The sequence below is a fragment of the Canis lupus genome, chromosome 12 (assembly GCF_048164855.1).
Source record: "Canis lupus baileyi chromosome 12, mCanLup2.hap1, whole genome shotgun sequence".
NCBI classification, from domain to species: domain Eukaryota; kingdom Metazoa; phylum Chordata; class Mammalia; order Carnivora; family Canidae; genus Canis; species Canis lupus.
In genome coordinates this window covers 35,802,085-35,821,663 of record NC_132849.1, presented here as the reverse complement: position 1 = coordinate 35,821,663, position 19,579 = coordinate 35,802,085, and the positions used below count along the sequence as shown (strand labels likewise).

Below are 19,579 nucleotides of genomic sequence, written 5' to 3'. Positions count from 1 at the left end.
AAGTGCTTGGGGCTGCTTGGGAAGTGCACAAAGCAGGCACCAGGTGATGCTCTGAGTTGAGATCTATAAAAGCTGCACGTCATGTGGCAACCTGCACACGGCAAATCACCCAAGCAGCAGGTGTTGTGGCTCAGCTGAAATCCATTGCCACATTCCAGGGCTAATACCTTGAGGGAGAAAGGTGAACTGAGATAATGGGATGCCAAAGTCCTTTTCTAAGTCAAACCTACAAGCCATGACTTTGGAACAAAGGAAATAATGGTTTGGCTTAGATTCAGGGTAGGAAATATTTTGGTGTTAGTGTTTTATTTTGGTGTTACAATTTTTTAAGATGGGTAGACTCAATCCTGCTTCCTATGGCTTCACTAGATGCTTTTTGCAATTCCTTTTAAAAAATACTAGATATCATCCCTCAGCCATTCGATTGGTTCAGTTGTCTTACCATCATCTAGAAGATTTTCATGAGAATGGGTAGGAGATTCTTATAAATCTTTGAGAGAAAAGGCAGGAACACAAGTGTAGAATTGCTCCCTCTCTGGGGCCCTAGAAGAATTTAGCTTAATGGTAGTCACAAACCCATGTGGTTCCTTCACCAACAAGTCCCCAAATCAAGCCATGATTAACCTGGGCAGCACCTTGTTGAGAAAGATTCAATTGGTTGCTTCACCTCTGTAAAGTCTTCAGCTAGAGTCTAAGTGCAAGAGGATATAGATAAAAATGATGAGAACGATGATGGTACTTATGATTAATCACCACTGAACAATAAAAAAAATCGTATTTGCTAGCACCCACACAGCTTTCTTGTGTGTCAGACAGACACTGGTTTAAGCTCTCTTCATATATTCACTCATTTAATCCTAACAGCAATCCTATGAGGTAGGTTGTAACTGCTCCTATTCTCCAGTTGAGAAATCTGGGGCACTGAGAAGTTAAGGGAGTTGTCCAAGGTCACACAGCTAGTAAGCGATGGAGCTCAACCTCAAACCCCAGCAGTTTGTTTCCAAAGCTCGTGTTCTTAACATACCAGGCAACAAGTGCACATGGTCCTGGTTCTTCTGTCACTGCACCAAATTAATCTTTGCCATCCCTAAAAACATCACTTTCAAGCCAAGGAAATTTCAGAGAAACCATTCCTTTCCTGCAAGTAGAGACACAGGAGTCATAGTGATGGGGAGGAGTAGGAACAAGGACCTCACAGGAGATGGGCTGTCAAGAAGAGAGGTTTTTATTTCTGTCATTTGTACATGAGCTCCTGACTTAAGAATGCTTTTCAGGTATTTTGGGAAGAGCTGACTCTCGGGGGAAAGGCTGAGGGAGCAGACCTCGTTATCAAGCCCTATGAGTAGCTGGTCCCCAGAAGGGTGTCCTTTATCTTCACTCCAGAGCTAAGTTAGCAGCAAGTCACAGAAACTTATTTCCTAATGATTCAGACTACTTCAGAAAAGCACTTTCCCTGATAAGGGGCTTTACGCTGACAAGACTCTAGTAAAAATTTCTCAAATTCCTCCCTTCAGTGAGAGAAAGGCTAAAGTTTTGTGTGGACATGTGGTAAAAATTCATAAAAACCACCCTTCAGGCTATAGTGAGAAGGGACTCTTTCTGCATTCTTTCTTCTCAGAGTCAAAAAAGAAAAAGAGAGAGAGAGAGAGAGAGAGAGAGAAACTATTCCTTCAGGGGAACCCAATGTATAGTTTCCAAGAGATCAGGTCACTGGCATCTCAATGCTAAGTGAATTCCCTCCTCTGGATTCCTTTGTGTCCCAGACAGAGAAAACAGGCTTTGGAAGTAAAGGTGTGAGTCAGCTTGCCCAGACTGGCTTTGCTTGTATAACAGAGTGAGTGAATCTATAGTCCAAAAGGTAAAAGGAATTTGGGGAAGCAGAGACAACACCAAACAACAGAAACAACAAATATTTATTGGGCCACCATCATGTGCCATGCATAATTCTACAGGCTTAGGAAGAAGAGTGAACAAAATAGTCTCCATCCTCCTAGAGGTTGCTGATCTGAGGAGCACACAATAAACAGACACACATGAGAGGTCCAGTAGTCTTATAGGCTATGAAAACCTAAGAACATAGAATAAGGGGGCTGGGCAGAGCAGTGAGATGAAAGTGATGATTTGCCTTGCATGATTAGATAAATTTCTGATAAAGGGATATTTAAACAGAGAAAGAGGTGAAGGAAACCGGGGTGCAACCTATGTGGATGCTTGGGAGAAGAACAATCCAGGCAGACAAAAGAGCAAATGCAAAGGCCCTGAGGTAGCACCATGCTTGGGAGGGCTGGGTTGTCTGAAACAGGCAGAGAGAATGAAGAGGAAAGGTAATGTCGAGGTATTTGGACACGGAGACGAGGAAAGCACTAGCCTAATGCTCCTCAAGTTCCCCCAGAAGTCCCCCCACCCCCATCCAGTCACACACTCCACATGCAGTTCTGGCCTCTGCCCTGGATGAAATCTGAGTAGGTCCCTTAATATTTCAGGCCACATTCAGAATTTTTAAAAAGAACTTACCCACATTACACCCCCGCACAATCAGTTTAGTCATTAATATGGGTGTAGCACTTACATAATGCTTAAAAACTTCACAGTGGCTTTCACAGTTTGAAGTTTCTCTCTGTCCTGGGCCTAACTGCTGCCGTGGGGAAGGGGGCGGGACTAATTCTCTCTTCCTCTGCCTTGTCCTCTAACCCCCTTCCCCTCGGCCGCTGGCAACAGTATCTTCACACCCAGAGGAAAGGTAAGGGGACAGAAGGGCCTTGTCAGCGATACTGCCATAAGCTTAGCATCCGGGCTCCTTGGGCTTGGCAGGCTCGAACAGGCGTTTCTTGTTCTGTGGGTTCAGAGATGCTCCCAGTGCGTTGGGCACCCCAGATGCTGCTAACATGGATCTGCTCTGGCACATCTGGGGGTGTACGGTTCCTCACGCAGCCTCTGAGCCACCTGCAGTCTCTCCGCCGAGCCTCCTGCTGTGGCCTCCTCAGCCCTCCACGCGCCTGGCTTGGGCAGGACCTAGAGGGACCCCAGGCTGACGCTCACACAGAGCCAGGTTTGCCACAAGCTCTTCCCTCTCCCATAGATGTCTTAACCACAAGCCAGACACCACTCTCAGACACCCCCAAGCCCAAGAGACACAACCACCCAGTCATTTCAGATGGGGCTACTGGACACCCAAACTGGACTTCCAAAGAGAGTGGCCAAGAGCCAGGATGCCTGGCTGACGGCCTCCCTGCAGACTATCCCAGCATTGTAGCAGCCAAGAGGGAAGCTGGAGCCTGGACAGCAGGGATGGCTTTAGGAAAAGTTGTTGGCATTTCCCCTCCTCCTCCCACACCCCAGATGCAGGAGGGGAGCAGGAGCACCAGAGAGAAGTGGGAGGGCCGGCAGGGAGACCGCTTGGGAACATGGAGTGGTTCTCATGTAGTCTCAGCTGAAGCTAAGACGAAGGGTCATCCCATTTTAACATCTCATTACACAGTCAATTACAATACACTCAAATGTTTATTTAGATGGGTGTGTTATGCCTGGTTAAACTTAAAAATATGCCTGGTGCATCACTTTACCCTAAATAACTTGTGTGTGTGAGAGGAAGCTCTATGTGAGTTCAGGCCCAGATAGGACTCGGAAAATCTTCTGACCTTACAGCCAAGACAACTGTATCACACAACGTCTGTATTTGAGAGTGTGCATCTGAACTATCGTCGGTAGAGTATTTCAAAAAGCCTAGGATATATGTGTCAAGATTGAAAAGGAAGGTGAACCCATCCTGGAGGGTGATAGAATGAAGCAGTGAGTGGGGTTAAATGTGAGACCTGGGATGGGACTCTGGTGCTGCCCCGTGTCCATTCCAACCTTGGACAGCTCACTAAATTCTCTAAACCTCAATGTCCTACTCTGAAAAATGGGCATAGTCGTGCTTAGCCAGTAGGATCAGCGCGGCCATTAATCGAGATGGCCTGTGTGCAGCGGGGAGCCCGTGGTAAGCGTTCACCAAATGAAGTGTGGTTACAGGAGTGGACTACGAACTTCTAAAGCTTCCAATGAAGAACAAAGAAACTGACCCCATCTCATGTAGCAGGCCACTAGACAGCAGGATGAAAACTGTCGGGACATCAAAGGGGGCTGGAAGGCTCCCACAGACCTGAGAATGGTCTGGAAAGGGCCTCTGGAGTGTGATACTGCATGCTAGAGACCTGGGTCCCCTGCTTCAAAATGACTCCTTCTGCTGGTCCCCACCGACTGCCAGGACTTAATCCTCCATCATCTCAATTGCTCAGCCGTAGTGACAGCCCCCCCACACCCTGCCTCCCCCCAGCCCCCCACCCCTGGAGCCTCTGGTTGCTGGGATTCCAGAACATGCCCTGCACTTGCCTCTCTGAGGTCTGGGGACAACTGGGACCCTGTCATCTGAGACGAACCCACTCGTTAGCAGGAGGCTGACGAGAAGAAGATGCTATGGATCTTACAGGCACACCCTCGTCTTCCTTCCCACCTCAGCTGGAAGGCTATACAAGACCTGAAAATGTTTTTTCTGTGCCTCAGAATTGAAGGCGGACCAAAAAGCACAGAGTGTTCGGGCCAGTCGAGGCTCTGGGGATGGCAGCTGGACTGATCCAAAGACACAGCTCCCAATTCACAGTGGATGGCCCCTTGGCAACCACAAACCTCAAGGCCCAAGGGAGAAAACCCACTGGGAGGAGGCAGGACTAATCCACAGTGTCAAACGCATTAGGTAAAGAAGCTTCTGATGAGAGAAGCTCATCTTCCAAAGCTCTATGAGAATCTTTTAAATGCACACGGTTTCCAGAGTAACTGAGAGGAACAGTCACGGTCCACCTCGTCTTTTACTGAGGTCCTCAGCCCTTCCCCCAGATTTACTGCCCTTCCATTACGGAGGATAAATAACTCTTGGAAGGAGTTCTTTAGAGCTCATCTGGGGCCATGCCTGCAAACTAGTATTTTTTTCCTACTGGCAATATAAGATCTAAACTACCACTTCAGAAACGTAATTACTGTTTGCAGCCTCACTAGAAATCACTATTGGTCGAAGCCTTTGTGGATGTGGTAAGCATTACCATATGTCAGGTTCTTAACGAGTTACAAAATGATGGTCTGCAACATGCACACCAAAAAGGCTTTCCCTTTTTGGTTTTCTGACATGTAGAAACAGGCCACATGGATCGCTGAACCTAACGGCATGGGCACATCTCCGTCGTGGAACACAGGGGCGACCTGTCTCATCCAGCCGCTGCCCACGAGTAAATATCTCTGCTTTAGGATTTGACCTGACTGTGCCTGGTGATCAAAAGTGGTCCTGGAGAAAGTGATCCTGAGTTGTTCACATCTTAGCTATTTTTGAAAAATCACCTATATTTATAGAAAATTCCTAGGTTGGAACATTGGTAAGCAGAACATTTTCAGAAATACTTAGAGGGGAAAAATTCTCACAAACCAGAGTTTCTCAACCCTGGATAATTCTTTGTTGCAGGGGCTGTCCTGTGCCCTTTAGGATGTTTAGCAGCATCCCTGGTCTCCACCCACTAGAGGTAGAGGCCCCACCCTGATTTGTGACAACCAAAAATATCCTCAAACATTGCCAAGTTTTGGGGGGCAGGGGCTGTGAATTCTTGGTTCTGAACCATGGTCATAAATATCCCAAGAACCCCACAGTGGCATTCTGATGGCATAGTGTCAAGGTTACCCACGCCCATGGTTGCCTCCCAGAGCACTCCAGGTGGGTGGGCCGTGTTCCTCGTTCTCTGTGGGCTGCCATAGCTTATGGGATTCTTTATCACACTTCTTCCCAGAGCCTCACTCCAGAGCTGGATACAGCCTCTCAAACCCCTTCTTGATGCTACCAACCGGCAGGCAGACACAGGTGCCCTTTCCATTTTAAGTGTTTTCATTTTGCTACTAATCATTTCAGGGAAACAGATAACTAAAACAACAGAGATGAGAAGGGTTTGAACCAAAGCTTCAAGAAATAGAAACCAACTCCAACTGGCAGGAGCCAAAGGGCCCAGAAACATCTATGTCATGCGCAGGAGGCTGAGGCCAGCTGGACCTCCTTCAGACTGGAAATGGGATCTGGGAGGTGGCCAGAAACCAAAGCAGCATCTCCCCCTGCTTCTCCCAGGGCCACAGGCTTTCTCTTCTTCTCTCTTTCTGCCTTCACCTTCTATTTAGGATCCCACGTGGCCTTCAGGTTGGCTCCTACAGTTTTCAAGGCTTTCAGGGTCCGGATTCCAAAATCCCAAGGGAGATCCTGATTGACTTCAGTTATCTTTTCTTGCCAGACCAGCTGAGTCACTTAATTTCAGCAAGTGTTATTTCTGCAACTGACTATAGAGACATTTATTTCAGGGTCTTCTTAAAAAAATTTTTCAAATTTTATTTATTTATTCATGAGACACAGAGAGAGAGAGAGGCAGAGACCTAGGTAGAGGGAGAAGCAGGCTCCTGATGCGGAACTCGATGGCAGGACCCTGGGATCATGACCTGAGCCAAAAGCAGACCCTCAACCACTGAGCCACACAGGTGCCCTCAGGGATCTTTTGAGATTAAAGTCCTAGATGTCACCAGGCACTTAAATACGCAAAATACTACACAAATGAAGAGTGAAGTTTTTATTTTATGATAATATTACACAATAAATCATGGCATTATTTGGAATTTACAATAACAGTTATGTGAGAGGTTCATAGAGTAAAAAGAGCACGAGACTAAAATAGAGATCTGGCCTTAGACAAGTCACTTCACTGCTCTGAATTATAGGGAGAATAATGTCCATTCTGTCTCCTCGAGAGCTTTGTAGGTGACTCAGATGAGAGAATTGTTGAGACAGCATCTCACAGTCTCTGGCATTATTACAGCCTTTTCTAGTTAAAAAGACAGGTACTGTGAGTTAGGAAGCAGTCAGAAAAACATTTTTAGCTGCAAGCCCAACTGAAGGGGAAATACATGATCTCATATGTCAGGTGGTCCAGAGGTGGGCCTAGCTTCCAGGCACAAGACTGGCAGAGCTCTAGCTCCATTTCTCTGTGATTCACTTGGCTACCTTCCTTTCTGTATTGGCCTCTTCCTCACACTGACTTGTCTCATGGTCACAAGATGGCTGCCAGCAGACCAACAAGGGAGGCAACTTCTCTCCCCAAAAAACAAAAGACTAAGTCTTTCCATTCTGTGCATCTGATACAACTCAGGACACGGCCCACCCTTAAACTAGGCGCCATCACTTAGGGAGTGTTGCTGTGCTGATGCGTTCAAGTCTGAGGCAATCCTCAGCAAGAGGGAAAATGTATATGAGCAATTCTTGGCTTAGATTGGGAATCAGGATCCACCTCAGAATCTGGGGATGGAGCAGCTTCCTCTGAGTCACCTGTGTATATTTATTCCTTTTATCAAATTGGGGTTGTGTTAAGAAAGAGGAAGTGGGGGCGCAGTTGCTCTGCCTAGGCAGCCAACAGCATCCAGTCTACACAGCCTGATGCAGAGCACATCTTCAAGTAGCCTGGTGCATTCTTCGGGGCCAATGTGGAGAAAAGGCAAAATCTCCCCTGCCTTCCTTGCCTATTTGGCTTGCACTTTTTTCTTGGCATTTCTTTAAGATAAAAGAAGGCTCAGTCGGTTAAGCATCTGACTCTTGATTTTGGCTCAGGGTTGTGAGACTGAGCCTTGTATTGTGCCCCGTGCTGGGCATGCAGCCTGCTTAAGATTCTCTCTCCCCCCTGCCGCTCCCACCCCCTCTAAAATCAGTAAATAAATCTTAAAAAATAAAAAAAGATTAAAGAAGGAAGGAATTGGAAACGGAAAGAAAGAAAAACTACCATGCTTTCTGACTCACTCCTATGCGCTCTTCCATCCTGTGCCCCTTCCCGCTCCTTCACAAAATCCTAGGGGATTGTAATAGTGTCTGCTGGTGTCATGGCAACAGGAAATGCAGTGTTTCAGGCCCAACCCAGAGGAATACGATCTATGTGAAAGTTTATACGCAGATTGAGGCTGCCTCCATATTGTAAAGGCCCCTCCTAGGACGCCTTCCTTTTTCAGACCTTGTTAGATCAACCCACATCCATTGACAAACAACTGAGGCTTTATATCAGGCAGAGATGGAGAAAGCAAGGCTGCAGATGTGGCCTCTCCCCATTCAGAGATGTCTGTCCTCAGGGGATTTCTGGCATTTTGGAAATACAGCACAAGCCTCTTATAACTATTAAATGTTTCCAGATGGACACTGGTTCTTTCCGTTTTGTGGACAAAGAGTGTTATTAGGTGCTCCCCCTTGTAGCGTCATAGATCAGACAAACACCAGCATTGCATCAATCTTATACGCCCACTAGGGCCGATTTTCGGCAAGTGAGGGGCTCAAGTAAATCTCCAGGGGGCTTATTAAAAATGATGAATGCAAAAATCATTTTTAAGTCTTCCATGTCTCCCTATTGCCTAAAGGATCAATTGCACATTCTTCAGGCGTGACATTCAAGGCCAACGTGGCCCCTTCTTCCCTTTCAACAATCTGATTCCTCTCCTGGCCTCTCAGAGCACCTCCCACTTCCTGAAGCTGCTCCATCTCCTGGGTCCTGTCCTTCCCTCACCACTCATTGCCTTCCAACCTGCCAGTTCAACTAATTCAAGCCCCTTCTAATCTCGGTGCCCCAGGCCTATTTGACCATCCACCCCTTTTGCCATGACTGTTTGCTCTTCGGCAGGGATTCTCAACTCTGGCTACACAGGAGAGTCACCTGGGGAGCTTTAAGACAACATCAATACCAACTCAGACCAATGACCTAAGAAAAGATGAGGGAAGTGCACTTGCTTATTATGAAACAGCCATAGTAAGTGGTGAAATGCAAATGTAAGACTCTGGACTCAGGATGACTGATTTGAAGTCCAGCTCCTCTTCTATCCAGCCTTGTGACCTTGGGCAAAGTACCCACCCTCTGTATGCCTCCATGTTTCTACCTCTAAAATTAAGGCAGAAAGTATCCCCCACCTCATTGGGTTGTTAAAAGATTAAACAAATTAATAAATCACTGACTCTTAGCATGTGTTAGTTATGATGAGGGAACATCAGATTCCCTCTAGAAGACTCCAGGCAAAAAGTGTGATGAGTGGACCTGCGTCTTGTTCCTCTCTACCTAGCACAGAGCACACATACAACTTTTTTTTGAATGATGAATTGGATGCACAAATGAAGATGAATTTTGGGATGCCTGGGTGGCTCAGTGGTTGAGTGTCTGCTTTCAGCTCAGGGCATGATCCTGGGGTCCTAGGATCAAGACCCACATCAAGTTCCCCTCAAGGAGCCTGATTCTCCTTCTGCTTATGTCTCTTCCTCTCTCTGTGTGTCTCTCATGTATAAATAAATAAAATATTTTAAAAAGTGAAGGTAAATTTTGACTTTAGGAGATCAGAGAGACTTCTAAGGAAGAAGTGGCACCTGAGCTGAGCCTCAGATAGGCTTGTGAGAGGCAGATGAGGAGTGGAAAGGTATTCCAGAAAGAGCAATAACATGAGCACAGGACAAGACCCCAAGGTGCTGCATGTAGTAAAAGACCTTTCTCTGACCTCAGGTGTGCTGGGGTCTAAGGAGAGGATTATAGGAAAGAATTGCAGTGTGATAGTTTGAATTGTAAGTTGGGCCAATTTCAGGAAGAGTTTTAATGCCTAACTGGAATTCAGGCTTTACTCTGTAGAGGATGAGTGGACTGTGAAGGACTCGGAGAGGGTGAATGGACAATCTGACTCATACTTTAGGAAGCCGGTCCTCCCCAGCTGGAGGGAAGGGTGACCTGGAGCCAGAAAGCAGAGAGCAAAAAGTAGGTTAGGAGATTATTGCAGCTTCTCATTTGATATCATTATCTACGTTCAATCTTCCAAAAAAAAAAAAAAAGGTGTTCTATTAATTTCTGACTTATTAACGTTTGTGCATGAAGTAAGGATTTAAATAGACTCACTTCTGTCTCTGATCACCACTTACCAGATCTCTTTCTCCAAAGCATTCATTGCTATTAAAATCTTTAAAAACTATAGGAGAGTACTATAGACAATTGTACACCACCAAATTGGATAATCTAGCTGAAGTGGACAAATTCTAGAAACACAAAACCTACCAAGACTGTGAAGAAATAGAAACTCTGAATAGATCCATAACTAGTAAGGAGATTGAATCAGTAATCAAAAATCTGACAACCAAAAGCCCCGGGTCTGATTGCTTCTCTGGTGAATTCTACCAAAATTTAAAGAACTAACACCAAAGCTTCCATACTTTTCCCCAAAAATAAAGATAAGGGACTACTTCTTAAGTCATCCTATGAGAGCATCATTATCCAGATACCAAATCAGATAAAGGTACTACAAGAAAACTACAGTATCCCCCACTGATACAATAGTCCTTACAAATACTGATGCAAAACACTAGCAAATCGAATTCAGCAGCATATTAAATAATTATACAACATGACCAAGTGGGATTTATTCCTCGAATGCAAGCATATTTGAACATACACAAAAATTAATTAATGTCACACACCATGTTAATAGAATAAACAGTGAAAAAAACAAACACATGATCATCTCAACCAATACAGAGAAAGCATTTGGCAAAATTTAACACCTGTCATGATAAAAATACTCAGCAAACTAGGAATAGAAGGAAACTGCCTGAACATAGTAAAAACCATATAGGAAATCTCACAGCAAACCTCATGCTCATGGTGAAAGACTAAAGGTTTCTCCTTTAAGATCAGGAACAAGGCAGGGATGCCCACCTGTTTTTCCACTTCTATTCAACATGGCACTGGAAGTTCTAGCCAGAGGAATTAGGCAAGAGAGAGAAATAAAAGACATCCAAAATGTAAGGAAGAAATGAAATTATCTCTTGCAGATGATATGAACTCATATAGAAAATCCTAAAGATTCTACAACAAAATTGTTAGGATGGAAAAAAATTGTTAGAATAAATAAATGAATTCAGTCAAAGTAGTAGGATACAAAGTCAACACACAAAAAACAGTTGCATCTTTATACATGAACAACAATCTAAAAAGGAAATTAAGAAAACAATTCCATTTACAATAGCATCAAAAACAATAAAATACTTAGGAATTAATTCAACCAAGAAGGTTAAAGACTTGTACAATGGAAACTAAGAACCCTGCTATGACATCCAAAGAAACTAAAGAAGGCATAAATAAATAGAAACATATTCCATATTCATGGATTGGAATACTTAATATTGTTAACATCTCAACACTACCAAAATCAATCTACAAATTCAATACAATACCTATCAAAATCCTCAGGATTTTTTTTTTTTTTTTTGCAGAAATTGAAAAAACCCATCTGAAAATTTATATGGAACCTCAAGGGACACCAATTAGCCAAAACAGTCTTGAAAAAGAAAAAGCAAGCTGAAGGATGAACAATTCCTGATCAAGAAAACTTACTACAAAGCTATAGTAATCACAATAATGTGAGACTAGCATAGAGACAGACATATATATCAATGAAATAGACTAGAGAGCCAGAAATTAACACTTACATTATGGTCAAATGATTTTTGACAAGGGTGCCAAGACCATTCAAAAGAGAAAAGATAGTCTCTTCAACAATGGTGCCAGGAAAAGAGATATCCACATGCAAAAGAACAAAGTTGGACTCTTACCTAACACCATAAATAAGTACTGACTCAAAGGGATTAAAAATCTAATTGTAATACCTTAAACTATAAAACTCTTAGAAGAAAACAGATGGCAAAAGATGCACAACATTGGATTTGGCAATGATTTCTTGGATATGACATCCAAAGGCATAGACAACAAAAGAAAAATAATTAGTCTCCATGAAAACTTTTAAATCTTGCACTTCCAAGACACTCTAAACAAAGCACAAAAAAGGGGAGAAAATATTTGCATATCATACATGATAAGATTAATATCCAGAAAGTATAAATCACTCTTACAATTCAACAACAACAAGAAACCTGAGTCAAAATGAGGCAAGGGACTAGAATAAACATTTTTCCAAAGATTGACAAGTGGCCAACAAGTCCACAAAAAGATGCTCAACATCACTAATTGTTAGGGAAATGCAAATCAAAACTACAAGGAGATGCCAGTTCACATCCATTGGGATGACTATCAAGAGACAGAAAACAGGAGGTGTTGGTGAGAATCGTAGACACTGAAAGCTTTGTGCTTTGTTAGTGGGAATGCAAAATGGTGCAGGCATTCTGAAAAGAGTATGGCGGTTCCTCAAAAAGCTAAAAATATAATTACCATATGATCCAGTGATTTCCCTTTGAGGTATAATCATGAAAGAATTGAAAGCAGGGTTTCAAAGAGATAGTTGTACATCCACGTTTGTAGCAGTGTTTTTCGCAAAAACTGAAATGCAGAAGCAACCCAAGAGTTCATCAACAGATGAACAGATAAGTAAACTATGGCTTATACATACAATGTAATATTGCCTTAAAAAGAAAGAAATTCTAACATACAACATGGATGAGCCCTGAAAACATTATACTATTTGAAATGGGCCAATCACAAAAAGACACTACGATTCCACCTAAATGAAGGACTCAGAAGAGACAAAATCCTAGAGGCAGAATGCAGAATGGTGGTTGCCAGGGGCTTGGGTGAAGGGGGAAATGGGGAGTTTTTGTTTCATGGGCATGGAATTTCAGTTTTACAAGACAGAAAGTTCTGGAAATGGATGATGCTGATGATGGCATAATCTGAATGTATCTAATCCAGCTAAATGGTAGTCTTAAAAAATGGTTAAGATAGTACATTTTACATGTATGTGTTTTATCACAATAAAAAAATGGGAGAAAAAAACTGAAGAAGTATATAAATATAAGGCAATGTTATTATTTGTTATCAACTTGCTCTTATCTAACTCGGGGCAACAAGAGATCAAATTAAATTGGCTGGCTACTCTACTTACATTAGTATGTATTTTTATCTCACAATCAAGCTTCATTTGCCTAATCAGAACTTCATATTCAGGATTCCACATTACATTTCATGGCACAAGCCATAAATTCACGAATCAGTAACACATTCTTTTGGAAACTCCCATTGTTTTGTTTCTGTTGGAACCTGGGTGAGCACATGGGATTGTGGGGTTCCAACATTACTGCACATGCCACAGGTTTATGGCAAAGGACAGCCTGCAGGAACTATGTGACAGTAGTGGTGGCCATCCTCATTCCCACCTCTGGAGTGGCTAAGAGACGGTTCAAAAATTTTACACATATTTCAAAAGGCACATTTATATTTTAAGTGTATGAGTCAATAGACCAAGCAAGGAGAGAAATTGGAAGTGGTGAGAAAGAGGCCTGAAAACATTCTGATTCCAAGAGATCAGAGTGATTCTGGTCAGGTTCCATTAGGAGCGAGTCAGCATTTGGGTGGTAACTCCTCCAGGGTTAGAGTGTTTCCTGGAATCCTGTTTGTTTTTATCCACCCATCCCAGCATGTAAAGATCAGATCCCTCATGTCTCCTAAAGTTGTAAGACTGAAAGCATTTCTCTCTACAATCCATCTTTCCTGTTTGTGGACTATCGATAATACTTATTGAGATATAAATCACATGCCATAAGTTGAAAGTGTACAATTCACTAGTTTTTAGGATATTCACAAGATTGTTTTGTTTCCTTTTTTTTAATTTCCTAGGGAAAGGAGAGAGCCTTAGCTACTCACTCACTGATTCATCGTGTATTTATTGAGCATATTAAAAAATCAAATAAAAATCCCTGCCCTCATGGAGCTTGCATTCTAGTGGAGAACACAAACAATAAACAAGTAAAATAAATAAACTATAAAGTATGTCAGTGGCAATAGTGACATGAAAAAAATAATAGAAAAAATAGGGTATACCAGTTGGTGATGGGTAGGACATGGATTATAAATTTAAGCTGGGTGGTAAGGGGATGTCTCAGGAGAAGGTAACATTTAAGCAAAGACTTGAAATAAATGAGGGAGTAAATCACGTTCTCATTTGGGGAAGACATCCAGGTAGAGGAAACAGTAAATGCAGATACCATGAGATGTATGTTCTAGAAGCAGCCAGGAGGCCAGTGTGCCCAGAGCTCAATAAGTGAGGGAGATATGGAGGGGTGAGTGGAAATGAGGTCAGGGGGCCACTTGTCATAAGCCACTTGTCAAGACTTAGGCTTTGATTCTGAGTAAGACCACTTTCGAGTTGTGATCTGAGAAATGCTGTGAACTGATGCACTTTGAACTGGGTCATGCTGGCTTAGGTATGGATTGTGGAGCCAGAGGGAGAAGGGAACAGCCTCATTAGGAGACTGGTTGCAATAATCCAGGTGACAGGAGGTGTAGCCTGGAGCAGATGGCAATGGGAAAGGTGAGAAGACAGGGCCGGTTTCTGCATAGAGTATAAATGTAGACCAACAAGGCTTGGCTGCTAGATAAGATATGGGGAGAGAGAAGGAGAAATAAAGGTGACTTGAAATCTGCAAAGCTGAACAATAACAACCGATTGGTGGGACTAGGTTAGGTGGATGCAGTAGGGTAACTTCATATACTGCATTCATCCCCTAAGAAAGGTAATTGTGTAGGCCTGAAAACGTGTGTCATTCTGGAGCTTCTCAAAATAGTCAAGACAAGCAAAATTTTACTTATCACCCTATTTCTAAAACACAACCCTCCCCCCCAAAAAAATAAAAATAAAACACAACCCAGCTATTTAAAATTGCAAATAGATTGTATATACGGTTTTATTTCTATTTTGAAGCTAAAAACTGTTATCTGCCTATTATGTAACCAATAGTCAACTACCTTTATCAGGAAATTTAACACATTGCAATTGTTGCTGGAAATTAGCAAAATCATCAGTTCCGTTTGAGGCTACTCTTACTGCCTAATTTAATTGTTTGTCATAAAATCTTTCATATACTAAACAGTTTTATTTAAGTTAATTGCATCAAGTACATGTAGTACTACCTCAACCATAATTTTATAATTGCTTTTTGTTAATAAAATCTGCATAGTCCTGAATCTAAATGTTGGATATAAGCTTGCAGTGGACCTAGCTAGTACCAGATTGTGTTTCCAATTCTCTACTTGGTGGCTTCAAAATCAACCATGGAAGATTTACACACAGAAATCAACAAACGCTACAAATTGGGGCTCTCCTGCCCCCACCAGAGAGCACATTTAGCAGCTCACCATTGGGCATAGGGGTATGTAGAGTATGAATGCCAGATTTAGGCTCCACAGCGGTGGCACTGGGCAGAGAGGATGTAGCAGGAGCCATCCACCCCAGAGGGTAGAGGTGCTTTATTCTTGACATTGCTTAGAATTGCTAGCCTGGAAAGATAATAAAGAAACAGACCAACCTTAAGCTTTAAATTCTCTATGGACAATGTTCTTCCTTATTGCTTGTGCCCAGGGCAGATCCTTCCTACCACTCTCACCTCCAGTCTGGTCCCACTGACTGTCTGGTCACCATGGGTGTGACATTGAACTTTTCTAAGCCTTAATTTCCTGAAGGGATCATAAAATTTACCACACTGGCTTATCGTGAAGATTCGAGACCATGCAGAGTATATGCTCTGTATGTAATGCATAATGAACAAATCTTTTGGGGTTTCTCATAGCCTCAAGAGAAGGAGGAAACCCCATATATATCAACAGTATCTTTATACCTACTCTGATTTCCAACCTCTGAGCCCCTGCCAATGCTGTTCCTTCCACTTGAGGTCACTTCTCCCTATTTCTTCATGTTCAAACTGTCTGTCTTTCAAAATTGATCTAATTGCTATCACCTCTAGGAGACTTTCTCTTATTCCCAAGGCTGACATAATCTCTCCTTCCTCTAAAATTCCCTTGCTTCTTGGGGAATCTCTGGCACTATCTCAGACCTACTGGATTAGAATCTGCATTTTGACAAGACCCCCGGGTGATTCCTGGGGTAAGATTCAGGAAATCTTGCTCTGAACCACCACCAGTCCTCAAACTTGTCAGCACTTTGGAATTACCTAGGGAGTTTTTTAAAAATTTAATGCCTAGATCCCACCTTGAGAGATTCTGATTCAACTGGTCTGAGGTGCAGCCTGGGCAACCAGGGTCTTTTAAAACTCCCAGATGATACTAATATGCAGGAAAGTTTGAGAACCACTGGTCTACAAACTCCCCTTATACTCCTTTATGGAGCCTGCACACTTTCTAATGTTATGGTTACTTGTGTCTATGTATGTTTTCCCACTTCTCTTAAACTGTAAGTCTTTTAAGAGCAAGAACTATTTCCTTGCTCGATTTTCATCACCTCTTCCCTAACAATACCTAGCCATATAATAGGAATTTAATAAATATTTATTAGATGAATGATACATGCATCATTTATTTATAATCTAAAAAGTTCCTCTCAATACCATAAGTGTAACTTTTCTCTTAATTTGAAGACTGATTGAACATATTCCTGAAATTATGGAGTTATATCCTCTTCAGTTCTAAGACCAAATCTCTGAAGAATGGGGGCTGGTGACTAGAATGGGTTTTCTACCTAAGGATGGACTGTCTGGGTACCAGTGAGGCTAGACTCCTTAGAGAAAGTTGCAGCTTGGAATCCAGAGACTCCAGGGAGCAGTGCAAAATGAAGCAGCCCCTCCCTATACTCCACGCATCCAATTCAAAACTCTTGGCTGAAATGTGATGGTGTTATTGTTTCTTCCTCTCCAGGGTGCCATTTTGATATTTATGGGGATTGTTGTCCTCACTATGAAGGCATCTGTTATTGAAATGTTCCTTGGTAAGTACTTTTATATGTGTATCTGGATACACTTTTAACATTTTCCTAAGGTCCAAAGGATCTTGCCAAGAAAAGGTTTAAACCAAGACAGAACATATAAACAGCACAGCATATCTTTTTATGATAAACATTTTAGAGAGAAGTTTAAGTGATAATGTTAAGTGTAGATCAAATTCAGGATGTACAAGTGTATATATATTTGTATAAAGCAAATATATGTAACGTGTATATATATATATATCACACACATACACACACATTATCTTGCTTTCTTCAGCAACTAGCAAATATTTCGGATAGAGTGTATTTATAGATTCTGAATTTGGGAATCTTGTTACTTATTTCTCAAAAGAAAATTCTTATCACTGACATGGCCTTATTCATACCATCGGTGACTCATGCTTTTAGAGATGAAACCCTTATCCATTATCAGCAGAGAACACAATTTTGGGGAGGCTCTCTAGGAGCAGCAGCTCACCCAGAAGAGAGAAAGGGGTTGATGGGTTTAGCATTAAGCCCAAGGGTAACCTTCTGTTAATCTTGACCCTGCTGTGCCCTGGCCATGTCAGATAGAGAGCCCCTGTGGGTCACTGTGATACTATTGCCAGGGAAGACGCCAAGAACTTTCAGGCAGTCTATTCATTTGCTGGGGCTGCCACAACAAAACACCACAAACCGGGTAATTTAAAATGGCACAATTTTATTCTCGCACAGTCCTGAAAGCTAGAAGTCCAAAACCAAAGTGTCAACAGGGTTGGTTTCCTCAGAGGGCAGTGATGGAGACTCTGTTCCATGCCTCTCTCCCAACTTCTGGAGGTTGGCTGGCCATCTTTGGCACTTCCTAGCATCACCTCAATCTCTGCCTTCATCTTCACATGGCATTCCTCCTCTGTGTGGTTGGGTATTCCCTTCTTATAATGCTAGTCATATTGGATTAGGGGCCCAACTAACCCAGGACAACCTCATCAGAACTTAGATGATTATATCTGCAACCAACCTATTTCAAAATGAGGTAAGATTTGGTTTTGGGGCCTGGGACTTCAACATATGAATTTAGAAGGGACAAAACTCAACCTATAATGTAGTCAGAATGTTCAAGGTCTGTGAAGAGGGAGTCTACACAGCAGAGTTGGGGAATGGAAGAGAAAGAGGTGACACTGGGAAAGCAAGACGGCTCTCACGTGGTGAAAGGAGACTAGACTGAGAGTCCAAGGGAACATACGGGTTCTGGTCCAGACTCCTCCACCGACCTGCTAAAGATTATTCACCCTGGAAGCTCAGGCTCCTTCATTCCCCTTTGAGAGGCTGCCCCTCCCCCACTCCCCCACTGGTTAGTAGGTTTCTTTTTTTTTTTTTTAAGATTTTATTTATTTATTCATGAAAGACACAGAGAGAGAGAGGCAGAGACACAGGCAGAGGGAGATGCAGGCTCCATGCAGGGAGCCCGATGTAGGACTTGATCTCGGGTCTCCAGGATCACGCCCTGGGCCAAAGGCAGGCGCCAAACCACTGAGCCACCCAGGGATCCCCTGGTTAGTAGGTTTCTTATGTAGGACAGATGGAGAGTCAGGAATAGGAAGGCCTTAGCTCCTGTAGAACACACAAAACAGGCAAACCCTGAGGCCATTTCATAGTCTGCGTGTCCCCATATCACAGAACCAAGAAGAGAGATTTGACTGTCCTTCCTTGTCCCCAGCCTCTCACAGCCTGCCATTCTGCAAAACTCTCTCCCCTCAGGGCTCCTCACTCAGAAGGCGAGAAATCAAAGCAGGCAAAGGAGACTCCTGTCACACAATGCCCTCTCTGTGTCCTCACAGGTCTGCCTCCCCAGTATCTCTCTTATTCATCTGCTCATCTCCATCCCAGGGCCATTTCTCTGTTACTCTCCTCACTACTGGGATAGCCTCACTGCCCCAAATCCTGACCCCTCTAACTCCTTCTCCACCACACCCCAATTAATCTCTCTAGAAGCCATGTCTGATCACTACTCTTGATTTAAACTCCTCAGTGTTTCCCCTTTGTCTTTGGAATGGGGACCACATCTCTAAGAGTGCCTTGCTTGCTGGGGAGGCCTTCCTGATACAGACCTTGCTGTCTTCTCTCCTTGCTCCCCACACAATCCACTCTGGCTTCTAAAGACCTGAAAAGTACTGACCTTCTCAGTCCCCTGAGGCTCACATCATTTCTCCCCTCCAGGCCTCTGACCATACCGCATCCCTGGCTTGGAATGCTCTTCCTCTTGCCCCCACACCCCCACAAGCCCTACTTGTCCTCAGGGAGCTTCCCTCCACCCTCCCTCTGATTAGGCCATCTTCCTAAGGGCTTCCACTGTGTCCTGTATTGATTCTCATCATAGCTGCATGGCATTCAACTTGACACAGTAGGCTGCCTCCCCCAAAGCTGTGAATTCATTGAAGACAGGAGCTGTGTCTTGCTCATTGCTGCATTTTTAGTGCTCAGCACATCTCACAGGCACTCAGGAAATATTGTGAAATAAATTACTTTCCTCAAGGATGGTAGATTTATAAGGTATCAGAGTCCAACTCTACCCAATTCCAATGTGTGGGGTTTTTCTCCATACCACACAATTCACCAACACCAGCTGGGTGTCCTAGGTTTGACTCAATTTTGACACTATCTACCTGGAAACATCATCAAATTCTACTGGCTAAGAGCTCAGTCCTACGAGACTGCCACACACAACCCCCCTGCAGATACCAACTGCCAGGCCAGGTTGTCACTGTGCTTCTGATTGATTGACTATAAATCAGAGGTTCCCATGATCCCCTCTTTGGGTTTG

General features: G+C 43.3%; 1 protein-coding gene across 4 annotated transcripts in view; it reads left to right on the top strand.

Annotated features, from left to right (window-relative positions):
- The window catches only part of VIT (vitrin), a 104,579-nt gene that overhangs the window by 4,947 nt on the left and 80,053 nt on the right, over nucleotides 1-19,579 (top strand). For all 4 annotated transcript variants that reach the window (XM_072770544.1, XM_072770545.1, XM_072770543.1 and 1 more), the window contains exon 2: nucleotides 16,710-16,779. In XM_072770544.1, the coding sequence (XP_072626645.1) occupies nucleotides 16,728-16,779 (52 nt within the window). In that variant the 5' untranslated portion in view covers nucleotides 16,710-16,727. The remainder of the gene's footprint in view (nucleotides 1-16,709; nucleotides 16,780-19,579) is intronic.